The following is a 25,443-nucleotide window of genomic DNA, read 5'->3' as shown; positions in this document are numbered from 1 at the left end:
CCTAGTATACCTTTTTATCCCTCAAAGGATTGGACGCGCCAAAACTGCCCCGAGCGTTCGTCTGATCGTTTAAAAAAAATGGTCGCAGTCGATTCGTCGGATCAGTACCTAACTACAAAACTACAAACTAGCCTCAGCCCCATGGCTACCGTCACAACTAGCTGTACAGTGCACATGTAGGGGAAAGGGAGTCAGATGGAACCGTCTCGGGCTTTCGCAAAGAAGTCGCGCAAAAAGGAGCCGATTGCAACAAAACTTCCGGTGCGCTCGAGTTAATCACCTACTTAAAATAAATCGATATCCCTGATTCAAATAAAGATGACCTTAGTTCACTTTTTCATAACGTGCTTTTAATTGATAGGGTAGTTTTTGGAGCTGATTTTGAACTTAGCGCCCATCTGAACATTTAAGAAGTAGTTGTGTTGCTTATTCATATAACATGCTAGGAAGCAATCGGTGGTGGTCATCCACTATTAGGTACTGGTCGATCTGACCTGACCTGATCTACCCCAAATGCATGGAGTCATCATCTTCGTTCAAAACTAAGATAACATTCGTAATCAGAACCTCGAAAAACCATCACAACTTACATTCGTTAAGTTCTAGCAGGTCCCGAGTTTCTCTACTTATTGGCGATGACCTGAGTCCTGAGATGACCCGAAAACTTGTAAATGGGTACCATCGGCTTTCTCTCGTCACGGGCAGCATGCTCTTTTTTCCGCAAACCTGTAGATCGATCAGGGGTCGAAAGCATGCCTCAGCGTTAGTTTAGTATACGTTAAATACGTTAGCGACTGGGAAACCACCAATAGAAGGGCTACAGTGAAGCAGAAAACTATTCGATAGCTCTTTTAACGCTCTTTGCTAGCTTCGCGTTAGATTTCATCTCAGGTCTATGTTTGGCCCATAAGAAGGCAAACAGCTAACTGGACAGATTCTGCCGAAACATCTGCTTTGCAATAACTTTCGATTCCGTGAATTTGTATGGTATGTACGTATGTTGTCTTGTCACCACCGTCTTGATCTCTTTGAGACGCGTCACATGAGTTAAAATTTGACCATTCAGAATTAACGTTAAAACGACCTCAGTTCAACGTTATGTCCTGATCGAAAAAGGACCTCCTGCTGCATATGAATGGATCCGTGTTGTTGAGCTGAACAGTGAACACCTTCCAGGTGCTGTCATCGCTCTACCGCGTCTTCGTCAAAAGTTGTAGAAAAAAATGCTGGTGGCCATCGATGGACATTTCCACTAATGACCTTTCGAGTCATCACTCGCCATAAGTTGCACCCTGTCCCTGGCAATGAATGAGCTGATTTGTCATGGCTCCAAAGATATTTTGCGTTTCTGATGAACTTTTTCAAAGCAGGAGGCATTCGTGCTTTTTCTAATTTCTCATTATTTTCTAATGATGAGGTCACGTATTTGACCTGCCTTCAGATCATAGATGTAAATCCTCAGTTAGAATCATGAATTGCTGACACGTATAACCCCATATACATTAGGTACCTATACAGTGTACCAAATTTCGAAGTTATGGGAGAAAAGCTACAAGAATGGCGAGAGGGGAAACTCAGGAAAGTTTTTATAGAGGTATACCGTATAACTGAACTTGACATGGCGACCTGACCTTAAATGACCAGTGATAATTTTTACGCAAGTGATGTAGGTAGGTATACCAACCTAATAGGTTATACCAAATTTGGCGGCGCTGCGCGCCGATTTGTTACACACGCACACACACATACGCACGCACAAAACTGGGAAGTGTGGCAAAAAAAAAAAACACCCCAACCCATCGGGTGAAGACTAGAAACCCGACCCCCCCACTCAAAAATCCGTGGCGACGTCATGTTTATTGTTGGATCATCTAGAAATTCACCATACATACTCACAAATGTTTGTTCTTTCGTATAGTGAAAGAAAAAAGAAAATCGGCCGGTAACTTTTTGAGTTATCGGCGTGTAAACGCAAAAAAGTCGCTCATATGGCAGATTTGACCACATTTGACCTCATTTGACCTTTAAGATATTGACCTAGGGTCATGAAATTCACACACAACAGAGTTCCCCATGGCCCCCACCTACCCTCCAAATTTCGTCTTTCTAGCTCCAGTGGGAGCTGAGATCTTAGGGGGGGGCGACATCCGCCCCCCCCCCTTCCACTGGGCGTAGTACTCGCAACCCTTCCACTGCGCGTGTTAACTTTGAGAGAAACGATTGAAAATATAACCGTCTAGTCGCATACGTTCATATATATCTAGTCGGTTACATCAAACGTTTTCGTTCCACTTCACAGGCATACCGGACACATGTAAAGTTATTTACCTGCGCAAAAAACATCGCAATTTATATCTACATTTATTATGTATCGTGCTTGATTCACATTATACATGTCCAAGTAAGCCACAATGACATAGACTGCCGGAGTGTATGCATTCTGTCTCCTTTGCTTAGCCATGTTAAAGAATAGGGCGCAATTGGGTTCTAATTGCGCCATCCCCCTGGCGCAATTTACATCAGTAATCAGTTGTTGGTAAATGCGCCCTTTTGCATGTTTTTGAAAAAGCAGCTGTCAGAAGCAAACGAAACATTCTTAATTGATCGGGAGGCTCTTAAATTGTAGCCAATGAGTTCCTCTTTGAAATGGTGAACAGTGCATGCTTACATCTCCAGTGGTTTTCTTACAATTAGCGTTTTTCTTTAAGGTGGCGCAATTCACCCTCCTTCCCCTAATAGCGGTGTAAAGTCAAACATCCTGTCGCCGCGGCGGCGCGGCGGCCGGCGCTAGCCGTTACGCGCCGCCTGAATTATAGACTGTGCCGGGGCGGGACGGTTCAGTCTTTACATCGCGCTCCTTACCGCTGATTATATTCGATTAGCGTCAAACTTTGTGAGAAGACTAAGAAATGTACAGACAATCTCATGGTCAAAGAATTTTGAAAATCGGCCGGTAACAACTTCAGTTATGAGTGTGTAAACACAAAATTGTGATTGCCGCGTTTCCCGCGTCGGCCGATCCCGCTTCAGCCGGCGACATCTTACCCTTAGCAGGCTTCTAGCTGCCATATTTATTGTTGGATTAACTAAAAATTCACAATACATACTCACAAATGTATGCTCTTTCGTATAGTGAAAGAAAAAAGAAAATCGGCCGGTAACTTTTTTTACGTTATCGGCGTGTAAACGCAAAAAAGTCGCTCATATGGCAGATTTGACCACATTTGACCTCATTTGACCTTGAAGATATTGACCTAGGGTCATGAAATTCACACACAACAGAGTTCCCCAGGGCCTTCACCTACCCCCCAAATTTCGTCTTTCTAGATCCAGTGGGAGCTGAGATCTTATCATCTTAGGGGGGGGGGCGACATCCGCCCCCCTTCCACTGGGCGTAGTACTCGCAACCCTTCCACTGCGCGTGTTAACAATAATAAAAACACACTATTGACATAAAGCCCATGACATATCATATGAAGCATTTCAACAACCCAATTTAATGCAAGATAAGTGCGTACCATTATCACCCCGCCTGCACACAACCTCACCTTTGCATTTTCTCAAAAGGCAACGAGTATCTGACTGGGGACGAAGTTGCCCGTTCACTCACAGCCCTAGGCTGCTCACTGCTCATCGGCCATCGGCTCCTATGGGCCACGGATAAGGTATGCATTGAGGTCACGACATAGCACGGAACTCTGCCGAAACACCTTCCTATCACAAAGCGGCATCGATCACCCGTCTGTTCCTCCTCGCGACTGGCTAGTCTCTTCTCCCTATCAGAAGTGCGGTCAGGCCCCACCAAAGCACAGCAGCGTGATGAGCCCCATCTCAGACGGGAAGGTCACCGCGCCCGGACCCGGGTTCTTCGGACAGAATGGACGGTGCTCGGTGGGCGGGGAGTGGTGCGATGACCGGTCAGCAGGTCTCGACTGTTGAACAGACCCATCATAGCGACCCGTCTCGCCAAAGGCACCCAACTGGTCATCAGCGATTGACAACGAGAGAAGAAAGCATGGATAAATATGTATTAAACATAAATGAAAACACGTAATTGCTGTCGCTTAAACACGCAGCCTAACACCGTTGGCAATGTGCACATACTGATGACAATAAAAGGAACAAGCGTCCGATTGGAAAGAAGCATTGACTGATTGTGCGCTGCACATTAGCAAGCTTGAAACTGGTGCAATCAAAGAAGAACCAGGCGAGAGCAAAACGAAAGGTGCCACATTCAAATGCCCTATGAGCGTGAACTTTGTGCGTTGTTCCCGAAATGCAGCAGATCTTACGAGCATGAAGAGAAACCAGATGAAACATTGCACTATAAGCCAATTTATCTGATAAACACAATCAATATCACATCAGGATGGCGAAGTCGCACTAAAAGCACGCTTTTCATGTCATGGCAGCCATAGGCGAAACAGACTCAGTGCAACCCAAACAAAGCATTCATAAATAATGCGTTTCTTGTGCGTTCTGGAGTAACATGTGAAACCAATGCACCCTATACCGCTGAGACTGAAGCTCAGTGATCAACTAGCCTGCGGTTTTTCAATGTACACACATCTCCAGCGGATCCTGCCATTACAAGGACTAGTAGATGAGACGCGCTTCACGCTACCTATCTGGAAGTGCGCGGAATTTGGCTGTGGCGGCCCGGGCGCCGCGAGGTTCGCTGCCTGGCTGCGGAAGGTCGGCCCGCACCCACCCGGCCGTCGGTACCCTCCCGGTCAGGTCGGGTCAGGTCAGGTCGGCCCGCGCGGCCCGCCGGCGGCTCAGGCGCCGCTGACGAGGCTGTGAGCCATCTGTACCACCAGCCGGTCCATCCAGGTCACCGAGTGGGGCACCAGGAAGCCGCCCTCGTAGAAGCCCAGGTGGCCGCCGTGCTCCGTCTCCACCAGCAGTGTCCGGTCGTGGCTCTCTGCAAATAAACAAAAAGATGGTGAAGTTAGTCCGGGCATGGCTCTCTGAGGACACACACACACACAGACAGGACACACACAGTCCGGCCATAGCTCTCTGAAAACACACAGACGGAGGGTTAGCACGGTCATGGCTCTCTGAGAGCACACAGACAGGTTAGTTCGGCTGTACATAATACACAGAATGTGCAGCACGGCTCGCACAATGCAATACAGGGACATATAAGGTACGGCCCGAGGTTGATCACACACGAGATGAGAAATTAGCTAGGCCTGCGCAGTGTAAGAGGGTACAATGAAAAACACACGGACGGGCATCCGGCAGCCGCCTTGGTCCGGCCGTGGCTCTTTTCAACCACACACGGATAGTCACAAAAGTTAGTGAACTAGTAATCCTCTTCAAACAGACGTATCAGTGAGCCTGTTCGATCGTCTAAATATCACAATAAAGATCCGTAATAACACTCCATCGACTCGTTAACTTTTCCTTTCTAACTTACAAGACAAGAGCAATATCTAGCGATGACAAGCATAATCTGGACATGAGTCATGGGTCACAGAAGAAGCGAAAGGGCAAACAAAACAAAATAAGACAAGTGATGATGGAACTGGGGGAATGTGGGTCGGGCAGCCGCGGGACGGCCACCCACCCATGACAATATCGGCCCGCCCACGTCGCCATTCGCCGTCCGAGCGGCCTCCAACTATCCCAATCATCTCAGGTGTATCAAAAGTCGGTCATGTGTCGTCACAAGCAGCGCCGGGGGTCCAGCCGAATACACCAGAGTCAGACGTGAGAACATCCAGTTGGTATCACACCAGAGTGAGGTGGAAAAAATAAATTCAGCCATAACAAAAAAGCATCGTGCCGATGGATCTGTGAAGTGCCTGTACCTGGGGAAGACAATTGAGGCGGTGCAACAGAAGAACGTACCGTATTACGTACACCATGCAAAGCCATGTCCAAAAAGCTTACAGAAAGGTAGTCAATTATCCAAATAACACCAGTATAGGATCGTTGTAATATAAATCCATAGTGGATGCAATTTTGATGTAATCTGTATGTGTATAGCGAAATACATAGCCAACAACGGAGATAGGCGACATAAAGCAGCAAATGACGCCTGCATAGTTAGAACGAGTGATATTAGCAAGTTTATAACAGAATAAGCGGCTGTTATTCTACGTTCATTTACACGCATTGACACACACGTCATCCAACCATTAATCCAATGACGGCGGTTGCGAACACACGCCCCTGGTTACGGCGACATTATCGGCGGCCATTTTTACGGCACCTCCCCGGGCGATTGATGTTCTCTTCAGTCGCCGAGCCGAGATCAAATGACACTGGTGTCGCTGCTAGAAACACGGAGCATCTGTCGGCCAAACGAGCTAAGGAGCAAAACGTGTCCGCGCCGCACAAACGCGCCGCCCAGCCGGGGCAGGGCATTGACGAGGCGGGCGCGGTGGGCCGAGAAAGAGTCCAATCATAACGGCTGCTGAAGGGATTCCCGGCCCAACGCTTTTCTGGTTATACTAAGTACTAACCGTCCTAGTAACTATATTATCAGAATAAGTTACTCCACTTGCAAATACACCGTCAAGTCATTCCATTAAAATACGACTCATAGGTATCTGATTATGTTCGCAAACAACCGTGTACGACAAAAACGTTCGAATGATCCCAAACAGCTGAAACCCATTAGACCAATACATGGACGCGTATCAGACGCCCAACAACCAGTAAGGCGCAAATGTACACAATAAACAGCCTGCTCCACCATTCATTGGTGTTTTTTTTCGGAACAGTTGGCTACTTGTTAGCGTCAGTCCCAACAGGCACGGTTCTCATTTGCTCTTCAGTCTCCTAAGCTTGAAATGTAATGACGCGTTTCTTCTCGCTAACCGTGAGAAACAAAACGGGAACCGTGTATCGTTGATAGGGATTTCAGTGAGCAATGGCCTCAGTGGAGAATGAAAGACGTGGGGTGGGGCAATATGAGATATGCCGATTCTGAATGTTACACGTAAAAATAAGATGGCATATCGCGTAGTGAGCTTTCAAAACTCACATCAATGCCGACCAATCAGTCGATCGTGATTAGGTTAAATAGCAAGTGTAACTGCAAAAGCGACAATGCAACCAAGTCCAGATCGAACCAAGATTACGGATCCAACAGCAAACAACCGTGCCACAGGCAATGCCGGATCGGATAATGCGATTAGACCATTATCGCTCCGGCTATTTCAAAGGACGCCTACTGACTGGACTGAAAGGCCGCCTGATTGGGATTCTGCGTGCGCTCCACAATCCCTGTATCTGTGTGTCTGTATACGCGCTAATGAAAGACCGCAGAAGTCGCGCCCTTCGGGTGGCCCCACCGAGGTGCTAGTCGGCCGGAGGTGGGCGTCTGTGGGCCAGGCGGTTCCCGGGCGGCGAGGCGCTGCGAACCCGTCGCTGGCGTACCGTATCGCGCAGAGTGCCGCCGGGTACGGCCGGCGTGTCGTGCCCCATGGCGAGCACGCCGTTAGGTTGGAACCCTCGGCGGCCACGACTACCGGCGGAGGAGCCCGGACAGACAGACACACGGAGCGCTGCGAGTGTGCCGAGTGGGCGACATAAATCTAAAATGACATAACTCGACTCTGCGCTTCCACACAAATGACCCGACCGGATGGGACCTCACGTGGAGGATAAAAGAATGAAAGGCAAATGATGTTATTTGGACAAAAACAAACGCACGTAGTATGCAGAACATCAATTAGTTGTGATGTCCGCTGAACAGAAAAGGGAGCGATGCCGAATGCTGCCACGCCTACCTTTTGTTTCTTGGGCAATGACTGCCTAGGGATAGTTGGGAGTTCTGTAAAAAGGGATGGTTTTGAAATGCACATTTGCACGCAGTTTCCTCCGACTGGAATCCCGTTAAGTACTAAGGCCGACCACCACTACTCCAACCACTCCAGAATCCCACTTCACACTCGCACTACTCCCGTTACACCCCACCACCCCCTCCCTACGGGCTACGACCGCTACTCAGAGGCGGTCTCCGGGCAGCAGAGCGACTAACGCCGACATCGGGTCCAGTCCTCTGGCCACCGAGCGATGCCCGCGAGGGCTCCTGGGACGTCATGGGCCTCCGTAACCGCGGGGATAGAGAGCTACAGCGACGGCGCCCGGCAAGTTCGCGCCGCCGGGGACGCCCCTGGCAAACTCCAAATGTCACCGGCACTTGGAGTAGCCAACTTGGGCAGCCACACACCACTGACCGCCGCACAGAGAGCTCTCACACTCGTCCGAGCCATTGGCAGGTGGCCAGTAAATGACCGCTACAACACGAGTTGGGATCCACGCGGTGGCCCATCACTGTTGAATAGGGTTGTTCAAAAAAACCGAATTTTGGAAAAGTATATGGGCTCATGGCTCATGTGGTGCGGTATTCTTTTCTGAGTCCAATGATACCCTTTTTTCCGAAAAGTATTACTGCTAGGCGCTGCTCAAACGGCTTAAAGAGGACCATGTTACGCCCGCCGACCGGCCGGTGTCAATAAGGGCGAGAATTCGACGCCGCACGGCGGCGGCAGCGCCTTATCGGCACCGCGCGCCACGACATCTGCCGGGCGGCCGGCTGGGCGGTGGGAAGTTATAAGTGCGTGGTCTTATTGCACACGATCGGGGTGAGCTATCCCATGTTTTCGGGGCGGAAAGTTTCAGTGCAGCATCGGTGCGTCTGCCACGGTGGTCTGTGTCGATGGTATAGAAAATAACTCAAGCAGAGCTCAGAAAAGAATGAATGATTCCGGGTAGTTGCCTCGAAATAATCCGTTTCAAGAATACAGCTGCCTTCTTAACGTACTGTATCACTTGTTAATTCTTCAAAAAGCAAGCTCTGAGCAATAACAGACTTCTTTGCATTGCTGTTGACAATTTAAGTTGCTTTTGGACGGTGGCTCGCAGCCCCAATATGCTGCCGCGTAACTCTATTCCAACGACGAAACGGCAACTTAGCGAGAATCGAAAATTTAACGAAGTAGGTACAACAGGAGCTGGCAAGGCTCCTGCATTGGTCTATCCGTCATGAGTGACACACCGGGGTAATGTGTCACGTCAGGGCAGAGCTGTGTTCTATGCCGGGTCTGGATTCGGGTCTTGATCGGCATCGGTGGGCACGGCCGCCCTGGCCGGACTGCCGGCGTCGCTTATGCTCGAAGGATTGGATAAACGGCGCTTGATTTATATGAGTAGGTACTCCGGCTAATGTCTCTACTCATGTCTCACTTCGTCACACTGTCAGGGTGGCCACTCTGTCATTCCCAGACATGTTATGTTTTCTTTCGACCCGCTAATCTAAGTTACACCTGGCGTCGATTCTGTTGCCCCAGCATCTGACATCAACGTATCTGAATAATGACATTGGTGACGCATATGCTCGTCAAAGCCACCCCCAAACTTGGGCCGATGACTGTCGGGTCTCCTCCATATTCTGTCCTTGTGCATACTGCATTGCCAGCCCCTGCTGTACGTATATCGTGAATTTTCGATTCTCGCAAAGTTGCCGTTTCGCCGTTGGAATAAAGTTGCGCGGCAGCATATTGGGGCTGCGAGCCACCGTCAAAAACTAACGTAAATTGTCAACAGCAATGCAAAGAGGTGTGTTATTGCTCAGAGTTTGCTTTTTGAAGAATTAACAAGTGATACGGTACGTTAAGAAGGCAGCTGTATTCTTGGAACGGATTGTTTCGAGGCAACTACCCGGAATCATTCGTTCTTTTCTGAGCTCTGCTTGAGTTATTTTCTATACCATCGACACAGACCACCGTGGCAGACGCACCGATGCTGCACTGAAACGTTCCACCCCGAAAACATGGGATAGCTCACCCCGATCGTGTGCAATAAGACCACGCACTTATAGTATAACTTCCCACCGCCCAGCCGGCCGCCCGGCAGATGCCGTGGCGCGCGGTGCCGATAAGGCGCTGCCGCCGCCGTGCGGCGTCGAATTATCGCCCTTATTGACACCGGCCGGTCGGCGGGCGTAACATGGTCCTCTTTAAGCCGTTTGAGGAGCCCCTAACAGTTAATACTTTTCAGTAAAAAGGGCATCATTGGTCTCAGAAAAGAATACCGCACCACATGAGCCATGAGCCCATATACTTTTCCAAAATTCGGTTTTTTTGAACAACCCTACTGTTGAATGGCGACCGAGCGACAGGTAAAGTGTGATTACTCAGTGGATCAGGCCACCAGGCTTTCCTGAGCCGTTAGCATTGCTGAGTTTCCATATTACTTACTGTACCAGCAGCTTTCGAAGTTCGGTATCATTGCTTTACAATTTTACAGCCTTTAAACAATGCAAATGACTACGTGAGCACATATCAGCATCTAGCAATTAACTTAACTAAACATGAAGAGGCATGATTGCATATGATGCGCTCATCCTCTGAAGTAGCGACTGCTGCCGTTTGTGATCGCATGGCTTAGCGCCCCCTAGCCAGCGCGGGAACCTCGACTTCGTTCGATAACGAAGGCAATGATCCAATAAAATTTGAACGAGCCGCACAACACGGAGATGAGTTAATCTCAGAGCTAATGTACCATTCACATCCCAAACTCCAGCCATGCATCCGTATGGTTGGCAATAACGTGCCCAAGTACCCACAGGGTATTTCGGAAGTTCGTAGTCGCATTACTATAAGCGCTTACTCAGCCGTAACGACGAACGCAGCAGAAGCGTCGTAGTTCAAACACATTGGCCACTACCGCGTGAAACGGTGGTGCAGGATTGACATAAGCACTTTACATACAGTCTGAACCAACTGTTCGAAACCCAGTACTAAATGAAACGCGTCGTCGCTCTCTTTCAATATTTGTACTGCCAGCGAGCCGAACGAGCGCAGATAGCTCGAGTGGTGTCGAGTGAAGTCACGCGAACAGGACGTGTGGTGTGCGTATGTGAGTGGTAGGGTCAATGAAAATACGATTACGAATGGGAAACGTCCAAGTAAAAAAGTCAACTGAGAATGTGAGCACAATTTAACTGCCAACTATACAGAAATAAATCAACTATATATCTTCCCAATTTACTTGCGATGGAATAGCGCACACAGCAAGAAACCAATTTCCCAAACTTGTGAACACCTTGTTGAGAAAGTCCTTATAGGCCTGATAAATTTCATCGAGAGGCCATAAGATAATGATTTTTAAAGGAAAGGTTTCAAAAGGTAAGAAATTAGCCAATCTATCGCAAACTATTAGCTGACGTTTCAATTTCATTCTTCGGGCGCGTCAAAGCCAAAGGGACAAGCAGACAACAGTGCATGGTATTTGATTCATCACTTTAAGCTGTATTCAAAGACCCGCTCTTCATTGCATGAATTCATGAAATTTCCTCCGCCTCTCCATCGCGCCGCCTTCACTGTCACCCGGGGACACCTACTGCAGACTCTTACCCGCGTTCCACCACCACAAACGGCCGACTCCGTCTTTCAGTATACTCTTTCCAGCGTCGCTCGATCCCGCCGAACACCCGCGTGGGACACATTTCACCGTGTCCGCGCGCGTACGCCCACGCATCACCTCATGCCCAGTGAGACGCGCCGCTCGGCTCTCATGGTGTCTGACGAGCCACCCACGGGCGCCAGACGGCGCCGTCAAAACGTCACCTCCAATTGCCGCGCTCCGGGGGCGCCGACAGACGCAGCGGCCGCCCATGGGGGTCGCACTGACAGACGTAAAGCGTCGCAGAGGTGGTCCGCGCCGGCCGCGCTGCCGATCAGACGTCGGCACCCAGGGGCCCAGGATTAGTGAGGGGATTGCTGACTGATGCATGTAAGCTACCTGGATGGTCAGATAAGCACCGGAGCTGATGACCGACGTGTAATGATAGAGATGGGAGAGGAGGAGGAACATGAGGTAAAGGTCAGATGTTAGCATGGGACGTACTACTCAAGGGAACACGCGTATCCGCATAAGCTGCGTATTAAAATAAATTACGCATCCTCATTATCACATATCACGGAGCAAACAATCAACGCTTCAATTATTTAACCTCCAAGAATCTTGATCCCGATATTTTGTTGCTTCTCGACGAAAAGAAAAAGTTGTCAGTTATGCATCCAGACCTCACTAGCGCCTAGCAGAAGTGGTGAGCTATTTTAGGTAAGCGAATGGTAAAATTCGACAGCCGACACCAGTTAGGACTGCCGATCTCAGAGAAATAGCTTAGCATTTGTAACTGAAGTTTTGATTGTAATTTTGATGTGCAAATGTCACTGATGGCCCATGACATGTGTCGTGGAAATAGTTATTGGACCCATTAATAATACTCTCGAGGGGCAATTCCCTCGACGAGACTCCCGAGTCTTACGTAATAAAATATAATAGATGAGTCGGTCAGTTGATGTATATCTTTTCACAGACAACTCCTTGATCAATTCACCAATAATTTATATAAGCAATGAAACAGACAAATTATGAATTACAAAATAATGCGCAAACAAACAGGCTAACGCTATGAGCTACCTCGCCATACCCAGACTTCATAGCTACAATTATCACACCAGGGTCCATCCTAACCCAATCCTCAGAGCAATGATCACCAAAAACCTGTTTTGTGCTCGGTGCCTCATAAGTTTCGTTTGAGGGACGTTGCATTAGGCCGCTACGGTTCCGAGCTCATCAACCAAGCAGGTGAATATTGGTCGCTGAAACCGCCAGTCACTGGATGAATAGCCCCGCCATCACAGTACAAACATTACCCATTGAGCCGTAATGGACCCTAAAGCTGAAATTCGGGCGCTAATAGGCGCGGAGGCGTATTTGTTTTCGGAGTGATGTGCCACTGATGGTACCTCAGTTGATAGCCAGCCCAGCGATGGTACTCAGCGCCAGGGTAAAACACTTCACCAGTCATGAGCGCGACGACGACCGGAGTAGTACCTACTTGAGGCAAGACACACCGCCCATGGTAATGGACTCTGGCGGAGTGCAGGGCATCCGGTGAAGTGAAACCACCCTCCACACCCCATAGACTGTATAGTTAGCGCCGATACTGGAGGCGCGGGTCAGTACCCGATACCGCAGCGCCCTATAGTCGCCCCCGGTCCAAGTAATACTCACTGCAGTGCCGGCGCACATCCTCCAGTATGACGCTGGGCACGATGGGGTCGTCGCGCGAGTTGATGAACACCATCGGCGCGTCGATGCCGTCGAGGAAGGTCAGAGAGCTGTTGTCGCGGTAAAACTCCTCCAGCGTCTTGTAACCGTTCACACGTCTGAGGACAGCCGGGGGCGGATTGCGTTTACCGTTCGCTGAGATCGGAGGATCGGGCCGGCGACAAACAGCGATCAGCAGCCGATATCAGGAAAGGCACTCACTATACAAAGACAACGGACGGCTGCGTGCCACGAATCGCAAAATAACCGGCACCTCTCATAAAAATAACGTCAGTATAACATTGGCAAACTTCTTGAGAGTGCTCTGCAAAGCAAAGAGTAGAAGTTTGATAAAAACAAAGTCAGATTTCTAAACCATAATGTGCGAACTCACATTTATTCCAGCAGATGCACGTTAAAAACGGATGAGGCTGATGGTTAGTAAGTACAGATGTCGAATTTCGAAGTACAATGCACTCATTCATCATCCAACGAAACATCGTGACTTTGATCGGCGTTCGGTAGGACGTGTCGCCTCCAAGTTCTCTATCCCATTCCCAGTCCACAAAAAAGACTAACCGATCGCCCAATGAGGGTCAGCTCCGACAGAAACAGACTCTCGGGAAAGAATCTAATTAGCTGCATAGAATGGTCGGCGGTGTGAATGCAATAGTATAATACTCGATGCTAATGACACCGGCCAACACACGGGAAGCCCGGTTTAAAATTCTTAGCACCCCTTTATATTCTTTGATCCAGAAGGAATAAGGTTTACTGTGCAATAACAATGTGAATGTTTCGCAAAGCCAGCGACCGAAACCAAACATAATAATGGGAAAATAGCATGTGCTGCGTTGGCCGACTGAAAGAGCTCTTGAAGCAAGCGAATGAAAAACGGATGAAGGAATTCAGACGCATTCTTTGGAACTGTCGAAGCCGCTATTGACGGGAACAATCGGAAAACGGGGCAAGGCGACCTTGTTTGAAACATATTCCTGCGTGCTGTACTAAACAATGCAAACTCTCTGGAATATCGAACCAATTTGGTTTTGGAAGACACGTGAAATAAAAACGACAGATTCTGATTCTTGATCAATAAATCAATGTTCAAGGCACCACGTAGGCTTAAAAGTGCCGTAACTATCAGTAAAATCTCATTCGAGGAAAAACAGCTACAAAAAAACCGGTAAAAGTATCCCTGTGCATTGCGCCAGATAGATACCTACCCCTGCCCATTGCCAAAAATGGATGATTGAATATCCCTTCTGCCTAGCGCGCCTCGTTATACTTCAATATATGTACCTACTTCAATAAGTGTACGTACCTATATTTGACAGGAAACAGAACAAGCCATATGATATAGAATAAACGTCAATGGTATGTAATCAAAAACTTATTTAAAGACCAAATGCTAAAAACATGTTGAAGTCATTAACGCACTCAATGCACCATTTCCGTTTTTTATTTTCGTTCGGAATACGCGCAATGCCACGACTGCACGTCCAGCAGCTTACCGAAGTCCCCTGTCAGGAGCAATCGGCAGCGTCAGCAGGATTGCTCCGGGACCGGTGACCGTTCAGCGCCTATAGAGCCGCCAAATAGGGTCTCCGCCGCAGGTCACCGGCAGACGCAACGGAAATTGCCCCGCTTTTACCGTGGCTCGGTGCATCCAAAACGGTACTCCCTTATGGCTACGAATAGAACATGAATTTCAATTCCGTCAGTGGCCAGAACCTGGTGACGAATCCGTTCAAGATGGTTCACGCGAATATCAAAAACGACATGTCCAAAATGACGACCGGCTTTGAGTAAAATGCACCGTCTGTCGTTTGGTGTAGCGAACAAGTTTATCGGGGCGATGGTAGAGCCCAGCGGTCAAACTTAAAAAAAAAAAATGGGAGAGGAAAATAAAAATACCACGCTAGGCTCGGACGTCGTTCCTCGCAGCGAGATCGTTTATTACCCTACAACTGATCCCAAGATTACGCTGGAGCATGATAACGATTACCATACTCGCAGTGAATAGTAAACAGCGAGAAAGTGACTACGTTGCTCAGCTTAAGTATTCAACAATGGAGGTATTCTGACACAACATCCGGAAAAGAGACAGACACCTATGCACAATGCACATGCAGTTATGTCATATGTGCACTTCTTGACCAATGTTCGGAGGATAGATAAGCCAGTGTTAGTCCAGTGTTCATTTCACCACACTAAGGACTAAGGAGCATCATTCCGCGAAAATCGATGATGCCTTAAATCCTTTTGATCTGCAAGCTAAACAATTGCCCAAAAGTTCTCGCACCATTTTAAGAAAAAGTCCAATAGGTCATCCATTTTATTAGATATCAAACTGAAATTTTCACAGAATGATGACCTCATAGTATCTTCCACACACTCAAGACACATAGGCCCCCTGACCCTCCAGAACCCTCTCGAGCCTGTCGCGGAAGCGGCCGGTGACGTGCTTGATGAAGGCCACGTCCATGTGCCTCCAGCTCTTCTTGATGGCCTTCTTCAGACTGTCCATGTTGCTGTGCCTCTCCGCGTTGACCTCCCCGACCATCCGCGACCAGATGGCGTAGTCCAGCGGGTTCAGGTCGGGTGAGGAGGGGGGCCACATGGACGGTGGCCAGAACTCGACCCCCTCTGAGGTCAAGAAGGCCTGCGTCGACCTGGCTGTGTGGGAGGGGGCGCCGTCTTGCTGCAAGACATAAGTGCCAGGAGGGTAATTCTTCCTTAGCCAAGGCAAGAAATGCCTTTTCAGCAGGTTCTGGTACACTACGGCGTTGACCTTCTCGTTCTCGGGGATGAAAGTCATTGGACGCTTCTTGCCATCGCTGGCTACGATGCCGAGGACCATGATCTTCGCAGGGTTCTTGGATACCGAGTTGAACTTGATCTCAGGGCTTACCAAGCTCACGGGAAGGTCAGAGATGTATCTGTCGTTTTGCTTGTTGACCACGGCGTCCATGACGAAGAGCTTCTCGTCTGAGAAAATTCGCACCTTCCTGGGCCCAATCTCACCAAGTGCGGTAAACTCAATTTGGGGTAAAATACCAAGCTACCCCACTCCGTAACTACAAAAATACTACCCCGAAATTAGTTAAACTAGCTTGGTGAGGTTGGGCACTTGGCCCAATCTCACCAAGCTAGTTTAACTAATTTCGGGGTAGTATTTTTGTAATTACGGAGTGGGGTAGTTTGGCATTTTACCCCAAATTGAGTTTACCGCACTTGGTGAGATTGGGCCCTGGAGTTGGCCGAGTTCTTTATCCAGTTTTTCAAGGCCTTTGTACGCTTCAACCTCCTTTCAGCACTTTTACCAACACTCGGCACGTCTCTAATCTTCAAGCTCTTCGACGACAAGTCTTTCTTGATAATCCTTTGGCCCCTCTGGCGGCTGATCCCAAGGGTCCTGGACACCTTCGAAATCGTGGTCTTTGGGTTCTTGTTGATCACGTTTCGGGCCTTCTTGATGTTCGCCATCGTCCTCACTGACCTAGGCCTTCCACTTCTTGACTTAGTATCAAGACTCTGGCCAGCTTTGATCAACCTCTTGACCTTCATAACGGTCGACTTGGACACCTGAAGGTCTCTCACGATGTCGACGACCCTCTTGCCCGCTTGCAGTAACCGATAGATGGCCATACGATTTGCCTCATAACTTTGGTTAGCGGACATATTCAAGCGATCTGCCAACTTTGTTTTGTAGCGTTAATCCAAAGGAACGTTTCATGAAATTTTCAACGTGATCTGCAACAAAAAAAAAAAAAACACATGATTAAGGGCAATTCATGGCAAGGTGTGAGAACTTTTGGGCAACCGTTTAGTTCCACCGATACCTGAGAAAACGCGATGAACCCTTCCCATTTACTTCTCATAGCACTAACGGTGCAATGTTCATCCACTGGTATGTCGTTCCCAAACATTGGACCACTAAATGGACCTAATGGACCAATGGACCCAAACAATGGACGCCACATTTCCCTACCATAAGGTGCACACCGATACACTTCGTCCATCCATGGGGAGCACAACGCACACGTTGATACATTCCGGGCTGTATTGCAATTACCGCACTGCGGCTGCCGTACCTGTGTGTCTCTCAGACAGAGCCCCTCCCAGCGCAACCCGTCGCGTCGGAAACCGCTACGCAAGACGGCATCGCAACCAGTCAGCATAGTTTGGCCGCTCTGATGAGTCGCTCGCGACGGGATATCTCCAAATGAGGCCAACTTCGGTGGGATATGAGCGTCATCAGGAGTACGAATAAGCAAACTTTGACTCCAGTTTTAGACATTTTGAGAAGATATGGGGCGCTGTGAAATGAAAAAGTGGGCACATATTCGCAGCATTCGACCGTTCGCGGCTGTGAGGAATAGCACCGGCCTGCAAGGTGACCGGCGCGACTACCCCAGTGCTGCGGACTACCCCAGTCCTGTCTCCCGGGGGCGACCGGCCGTTGGGCGCCTAACTTCAGTGACCGAACATGACAAAGGGGCTGTGACGGTGTCCAGGAGTCGTGGACTTGGCACACGTCCACGCACCTTCAGGACGTGACAGCGGCTGCAGACAAGCTGTCATTACGTGATAGTACGGGTACAGTGATTTGGTAACACGATGTCAGAAAGAAACAGTGTTGAAAGACTAACACCAGCTACAGATCTTACAAAAAAAACCTACGGACCTGACAGGAATTAGCCACGGATGTAAGTAACAACAGGCTGCCATCTTACCCAGAAGTATGTAACACCCAGATCTAGGAATACGAAGGTTCCAGGCTAAGTACGCCTTTTAAAGACAAACAAGCATTATATTTTAGTGGTCCACAAAACATTCCACAGCAGCCCTTTCACCTCACACTGGCTAACGATAGGGCTCCGGCATATAGTACAAGCGCGCTCGGCTCGTGCCGTGATTGCCGCCGCAGCTGGCCGACCTCGTCAGGTGAATTGGTATAGTTTAATGATCTGCAATTCCCCACAGCAGTGGTGTTATAGCAGTCACATACATTTAGTGTTACAGGGGCACTATCATAGGCGTCGCCAGAGATTTTCGGTTGGGGGAGGCAAAATCAACTTTTGTGTTAAATCTTGTCTTTCCCCAGTCGTTACTCACTCATTTTACACATTATTCGACGCGCAATGGTGCGAGGAATCCGATGGTGACAAAGTTTTCCTTCTAGCTATTGCATGCATTTTTTACAGAAAAATTCGAGATTTTGAAATTTCCGGACAAAAACGAACGGTAGGATTACAATTTACAGTGGCTGCGATTGCCGACGCACTGCAGAGGGCGCCTGCTCCAGCTTCCCTTTCTGCTCTGCATATGACGTGAATAAGTGAAAATTACAGGTCGGATTACAGGTTAAAGGTCTGAAAAAATGATATTGTTATAACCATAAACTTTGCTCAAAAGTCAATCATTTACATTACTTATCCAATACTCGCCCACATTTTCAGAGTGGGTTGGTGTCTCTCTACCACTGAAGAACCACTGAAGTACCACTGAAGAAGGGCCACGCCCGAATATATATTGGTTTATTTTTTTCTATTTCTGATAGAAATGAGCAACAGGTTATTCTTCATCCTTCTAATAATGGGTTGGTGTCCTTGGACATAATGTACCTAGAACCAGTTCCGTAGACGTACTTAATGCTTCCTTGAGGCAGCACTGTCTACATTTGAGCACAATTACTCAAAGACGCGTCTTCATACTGATTGTATAAGAGATAACCTTTCCCGAAGCTGAATCACAATACCAATGTATAATATCAATGGCTAAGACCAAGAAGCCGATCAGAATATCCTGTTCCGCGTTCACGGATGATGCATCTAAAATTACAAAAACCTTCCGGGTCTCTCCCTCGTCCCTCTCTCAATCCCTCCCTCCTTCCATCCCTCCTTCTTCTCTTCATCCCTCTCTCTTCCTCCTCCCCTCTCTCACAGCGCGTGCTCAGCTCACCTGGAGTATGCCTCGTCAAACTCGCTGAGTGTGGCCGCCATGAACACCTTGCGCTCGTCCAGCTGGTGCCGCGCCTTGGCGTCCTCCGTGAAGAGCACGCCGCGGTGACGCATGATGATGCTCTTCATGTTCTCGGTCATCATGTGCAGGTAGAAGCGGCGGAACTCGCGCCACCAGAGCAGCGAGCTCACGCACCTGGCGGGGACAGAGATGGAGGGAGCGTCAGACCGTGAAGACTGGGAGAGTTGGCCGGGTAGACACAGACACAGAGGGGGGTCAGACCATGAGAAGAGAGAGAGAGAGAGAGAGAGAGAGAGAGAGAGAGAGAGAGAGAGAGAGAGAGAGAGAGAGAAAGAGAGAGAGAGTGAGTGAGTGAGTGAGTGAGTGAGTGAGTGAGTGAGTGAGTGAGTGAGTGAGTGAGTGAGTGAGTGAGTGAGTGAGTGAGAGAGAGAGAGAGAGAGAGAGAGAGAGAGAGAGAGAGAGAGAGAGAGAGAGAGAGAGAGAGAGAGAGTCAGGGAGACAGATACAGGAGAGGGCAGAAGACCGTTAGCTCGCTATTCAAATACTTAAACGACTTTCACCAGCTATATCAGCCTTTCTCCGGGGAACACAAGTATTGAATAACACTGCATCTATCTGCAGAAACTGTCTGTCTTCAGAAACCTATAAAAGTCACTACCCAATGACAAAACGATCCGTTTAGCGCTGATTCCATATATCACGGGCGACGAGCGCCGTCCGAATTACACGGCAGCTATCGCCGCTGTACGTCTCATCCTTTGTCTCATCTCCATTCCTGTCCGTCGTCTATTCTGTTCCATCCATCAACCCCTCCTCCGCCGCCTACCGTCCCGCACCCGACCCACCCGGCACCCATCCGTCACCCATCCGTCACCCATCCGTGAGCTAGTGGGATAGTCCCTGTCTCGCGCCCCCTGTTACCAGTGGTGCGAGCAGGATCTGACAGCACTGCCTGATGCTCAGATCATAAGGACAAAACGAGCCCTTAACCCCTGGGATTTTTTACTTCAAAGAGCTCTATTCAACCAGCCCAAGCGTTGCTGGGTATCAGGTAACTGGCGTTAATGATCAGCTGAGGGCCCTAGTATAACGATGGATGTCACCCACTGTGTTCGACACGGAGGTAGATAAAAGTAAGACACTGATCAGTGGATTGCACATGAAAGAAGGTCTACGTACTGCATTCCATGTGACTGGAAGCTAGTCTCGTTACTCGTTAGACGCCCTCTCGCACCCACCTCTGGGCGTCATATCCCTGGCAGATGGACACGGCGCCGAGGATGTTGGGCGCGCGCCGAACGCCCGGCTGGCCCATGTACTTGGTGACGATGTTGCCGCCCATGGAGAAGCCGACCAGCACCATCTGGGTGGTCGGGTAGCGCGCCACGTGCGACTTGAGCATCACGTCCAGCTCCTCGGTACGACCTACCGGCAGGGAGGAGTGGGGGTCAGCAGGGAACGTAGCACGGTACGCAGAGGGAGGTCCCAATCGCCGGCCGAGACAGCAGTGAGGGTGAGCGGGGAACAACCACGGCACACAGAGGGAGATCCGACCTGCTGGTAGAAAAACAACAGTGATCACGAACAAAGCAGTCATCAGAGGGAGAATGGACCTGCCGGCGAGGAAAACAATAGCAAGCACAAACAGAGGTGGTGCTCAGAGGTGAGGATGGCAGTCTGATTTCTTAAATGAAATTTACTGATGGTTATGATTGTTGATGTTTCGATTTATGATTGTGTCAGGTTCAAGTTCGGTTGCATCTAATTAATCTGATTTAAACACGTCTTCTCTTTTCCTTCTTTTAAGATATTAAGAGCCGAGTGATGGTGCTGACTTATAGGATAAGCTGGGACGAGCGACACGCTCAGCCATTCTTATGCACCTGCACATTACTGCCAGCTGAAATGTTGTCCGAATTATTAGACGAGCAATCCTCAGGACATCAAACTATGCTAAAGGATACGAGAACTAATCAAGTCAGGAACGTGCCGCCTCCAAATAGCGGAGCCACAGTAAACTGCATGATTTTGTTTGTTTGTTTGTTTGTTTGTTTGTTTGTTTGTTTGTTTGTTTGTTTGTTTGCTTGCTTGATAGCCTTGACAGCGGGGTTAATATGCACCCATGATCTTTGAAAGACCGTGTGCTTTACCAAAATCAGCGAAAGCCCGTTCACAGCATACTGTGGTTGAGAATAAATGATAAATGCAGCCACCTTTGTATGCGACAGCACCCGACACCTTCGTCGCACCGCAGCGCCTGCTCAGACAGCTGCAAAGGGCTCCCATCAGAGTAATTCCCGCAGTGTCAGCCGGCGCTGTGACGACCATAGATGTTCTAACGAGGTTATCCGCGGCTGGGCCGGAGGCGCACTCAGGTCTCTTTGAGAGTAGCTTTACCGCAGCACCAGAATCCGACACATACACCGGTGTCGGCGCCGCACTGACGCAAACAGACGAGATCTAACGCGCTTATGGAGGTGTTGTTACCAGTCGCTGCTTCCCGGTCTAATATTTACCTACGGTATTTTAACCCTCGCCGGCCGAAGGGGGGGGGGCGGGTGCCGCCCCCTCAGTTTTTTTTTTCGCGATAGCTCCGAGCACCCTGGCGATAGAGAGCTGAAACTTGACATACCTGACCTTTCACTCAAGCCGGATCTTTTGACACCAACCGCATTTTCGGGTCAGGTCAGGTCACTGACCTATGACGTCATAAGTGAACCTCTGCACGGTCTTCAGATGTCGCAGCTTCGCAACGCCCTCACTGTCAGAGGAGCTTTCACAGGGAAACGAAACTTACAGGATCTAGTATCTATTACCAGTCACACAGCTCGTATATCTCGGATTTCTTTTCTAAAGGTCATATGAGGTCAGGTCATTTTCGTGACCTCACGATTATAAGTCAATGGGGAAAAATGAAAACTGCTATTCTGGCGCCGAGAACGATCTCCAACTATCTCAAGCACACAGAATCGTGATTTCATGCACTCCTTGAAAGCCTCGATGCGTCACTTTTGCAATGTTGACCTTGCGTGACGTCATTTATGACGTCATTAGGGTCATATTAGTTTTTCGTCAATAACTCCCGATCAAATTGAGCTAGCGAGTCGGGAAAGCCACCAATGGACTCAGGAAGACCTCTCAGGAAGACCTGCCGAATCGAATGATATGCAACATGACCTCCTTCGACCAATTTCGTGACCTGGGGGCGCTGACCTGAACGTGACCTGTTCGTTCGTTCGTTCATTGGGGTTAACGGGCGCGTCGACTGCGGTGGTCATTTTGCGCCCATTACGCTGTACTGGTAAAGCGGAACTGAAGTCAACACCCTAAGTTGACCTCACCCAAACAAAAAGTATATTATTCGACGCGCATGAGCGAGGCGAACACGATGCTGCCAAAATCGCGGCTCTGTGACCATTTTTTTTTTTGCGAAGTTATTCACCAAAAACGGAACCGTACCTCGGGGCACTTGACCTGACCTCAGAGGTCACCGGTTGACCTAGAACCTTAAAATCGGGATCAATCTCTGCGTCTCGTAACGGCGCACACGCTCGTTTTTCCGCGACACGCTAGCTCCACTAGGGGCGAAACGGAGAGGGGGGGTCGTACCCGCTACCCCCTCGGCCTTTGATCTTTGAAATATGTATGTAGAAATCCAATAGGTCCGGCAAGGGTTAAGTCGTATAATTAATGTAAATGTCGACCTTTAACTCATCTGAAAATGAAGAGCAGGGATATAATTTCCATCAATGCATTGATTGGCCATTGCAATGGCCTACACCGCGAGTCCATGGCATGTGTTTCCTTCCGATTATTTCCGGCGCTAAGCCCTGTAAAACAAAGCTCACTAGAAGTGCGCCGTACGCACCCTCCCCCCCCCCCCCCTCCGCTACCCACAGGGGAGCTGGCAGGTCACCGGGTGTGAGTCACAGTCCACAGCCCAGCTGCAGGGCCACCGCAGCAGCTGGGTGCCGGCGACACACCTGTGTGTGACTACACCGGGTGGCACACCTCCACCGGTGAGTCTGCAGGGTGACTCGGCACTGCCGCGGCGCGGCCGGGGCGGAGGTCAACACTCACACACAGCCTGCCAGTCGGATCGGGAGAAACTGACTGACATGGCCCATGGAGATCTATGAAGTGGCGCAAATAATAAAAAGCAATGATAAGACAGCTGATAGCAGGACATCACAGCTGGTGTTGCTAAATGACCTCAACAAGAATCTCCAAAGTGGGGCGGTGGCACGGTTGGATCTCAGGTAATACCAGTATCAAAATGAGAATGAGTGCCTCAGTTAACGCCAGACACCTGAAGACATCGTGTCGTGCATTGTCAACATCCGGTTGGTGAATTAGTGCCGGACTACTTGTGAATTGTGTAACTCATGCTGTGTTCGTAACGCTTAGCAAAAATCTTTGATAACACTTATCTCTTTAGATATGAGGTCGGACGCGAAGTTTATTGAGTGACCGATAGCGTGTGGGAAAAGGGGGCGGCCAAGAAGGCCAGTCAACTCTAGCTTCGCAGTGGATGTTTGGTGACATGACGTAGGGAATTATGAAACGGGATCCAAGTGGGTCGGTCTAAAAATCAGTGATGCGTAGAAAGCAACACACCGGAACAAGTCTTGTCGGGGGAGGACATCTATACGGCTAGCAGTCCCGGTCTTGATGGCATACTATTGAAATCACTTTAACATATCGCAAGCCCGGTGCATAAAAGAGAAATATGACATAGGTTATACATAAAGGCAGTGAATAATGGTTCATTAGGCCACAGCGGTTCCAATCCAATGGTTGTATTTGTTGCTCACCTTACATGTGTCATGAGTGAATTCAAAAGTACCCGTCGAAATTTGGTATTGGGTGACTTGCTGAGGCTTCTGACCAGTGGCAAGCTATTAGTTCCCCGATTTTAACATGGTCACATTTTCTTCAGTCAGTAGGATGTGGGGCGGGCAGTGACGGTCACACAGGGGTAGGGGTGGCGGAAGGTGGCCACTGCCCACCACCCAGAAGGGAGACGGGGGAACTGCAAGCAGTAGGGGTGGTCGGGTAGGCTGGGCTTGTCTGTGCCGGCGGCACACCACGGCATGTTAGCGGCCGGCGCCGGCAAACCACTGCACTGATAGCGCAACCTTGCTGCAGCGCAGCGAACGGCTGGGTGGGCGTCCGCCTCCCTGGCCACGGGCAATGGGGCGGGGTCGCCAAGGGCCGGGCGGCGACATCGGACGCTGCGCACGTCGGCAGCGGCAAACACCGTGATTGCCGGTGGGTATCGGGTATCGCATGGCGCTGTCTGGTATCAAGAATCGTATCAGAGCCGTCTTATATGCGGCTGGAGCGCAGCCGGCCACCTGAGCCTCGCCGTGTGAGACCGTCAGACAAGTCCTGTTCCATTCCGCCGGCGGCTGAAATGTTCCAGACAGGATGGATATAACGAGAGCATGCTCGCCTCTTCAGGCCGACAACCAGGTCGTGTTCGACTCCCAAGTGCATGGTGATAAAATATGACAGCGATGGAAGGACAGAAGTAACTCATGTCAGTAGCCTCACAGGGTTTTCAGCGCGAATATCATATTTTATATCTCAGTTTCATAAGGAAAATATATCTATATTTGATCCCCCAGTCGCGCTAAAAGTCATGACGTTAGCTGTCGTCATGCATAAATGTCGCCATGTATAACGATTCAAAAATATGGAATTTTTAAGTTCCAGATTTAAATTCAAACATTAGTTGTTCGTTGTCGTTTGCTAGGGCCTCAGATATTTTAGTTAAATATCGGGGATGGGGCGGGCGGGGCCCAGGGAGGGGCAGGGCGGGGTCGGGGAGGGCCGGGAGGGACCCACTCACGCCCCGGAGTCGGCGTCCACTCAGTGCCGCTGACGGATGGCACTCAGACGGTGATTCAGGCCGTCCGGTCGGTCCGCGGCCAGCATTGAGCAGCGCCGAGTAGTGACTGCGGCCGGAGCCGGGCCCAGAACAGACCAGCAGGCGCTCCATGGCAGCAGGAGAGGCACAGATACTCGGACCAGGGACGCCGAGCACACAGATACGGGCCGCAGACTATGGGGGCGTGATGGAAGAACTCAACAAATGAAGATGTCAATGATGATGAAAATGGAACAGAGAAAAGAACAAAGTGGTGGCATTTCCCTAGTCCTCTTTTCCTTACAAATGCCACTTTCATTCAGGTCACACGTTGCAGGAAATTACACGAAAATGCTGTTTGATCTGGCACTCACATCTCTCTCCCTCCGATGATGATGTTGATGATGATGATGATGAATTGGGGTATTTGGGCGCTTCCCTCTCCCCCTCTCTCCCCCTCTTTCTCTCTCTCTCTCTCTCTCTCTCTCTCTCTCTCTCTC

At 49.4% G+C, this 25,443-nt stretch overlaps 1 protein-coding gene across 4 annotated transcripts in view; it reads right to left on the bottom strand.

Moving 5' to 3' along the window:
• Window positions 1–4,008: 4,008 nt before the first annotated feature.
• The window catches only part of LOC122382475 (abhydrolase domain-containing protein 2-like), a 39,507-nt gene continuing 18,072 nt past the window's right edge, over window positions 4,009–25,443 (bottom strand). For all 4 annotated transcript variants that reach the window (XM_043367847.1, XM_043367850.1, XM_043367849.1 and 1 more), the window contains exons 5-8: window positions 20,310–20,496; window positions 19,051–19,245; window positions 13,048–13,202; window positions 4,009–4,924 (exon numbers count right to left, since the gene is read on the bottom strand). In XM_043367847.1, coding sequence (XP_043223782.1) covers window positions 4,779–4,924; window positions 13,048–13,202; window positions 19,051–19,245; window positions 20,310–20,496 — 683 coding nt within the window. In that variant the 3' untranslated portion in view covers window positions 4,009–4,778. The remainder of the gene's footprint in view (window positions 4,925–13,047; window positions 13,203–19,050; window positions 19,246–20,309; window positions 20,497–25,443) is intronic.

Source organism: Amphibalanus amphitrite, unplaced genomic scaffold (genome assembly GCF_019059575.1).
Source record: "Amphibalanus amphitrite isolate SeventyFive unplaced genomic scaffold, NRLGWU_Aamphi_draft 000140F_arrow, whole genome shotgun sequence".
Taxonomy (NCBI): Eukaryota; Metazoa; Arthropoda; class Thecostraca; order Balanomorpha; family Balanidae; genus Amphibalanus; species Amphibalanus amphitrite.
Note: the sequence above shows the minus strand (reverse complement) of the source record. Positions and strands in the feature narration are given on the sequence as shown.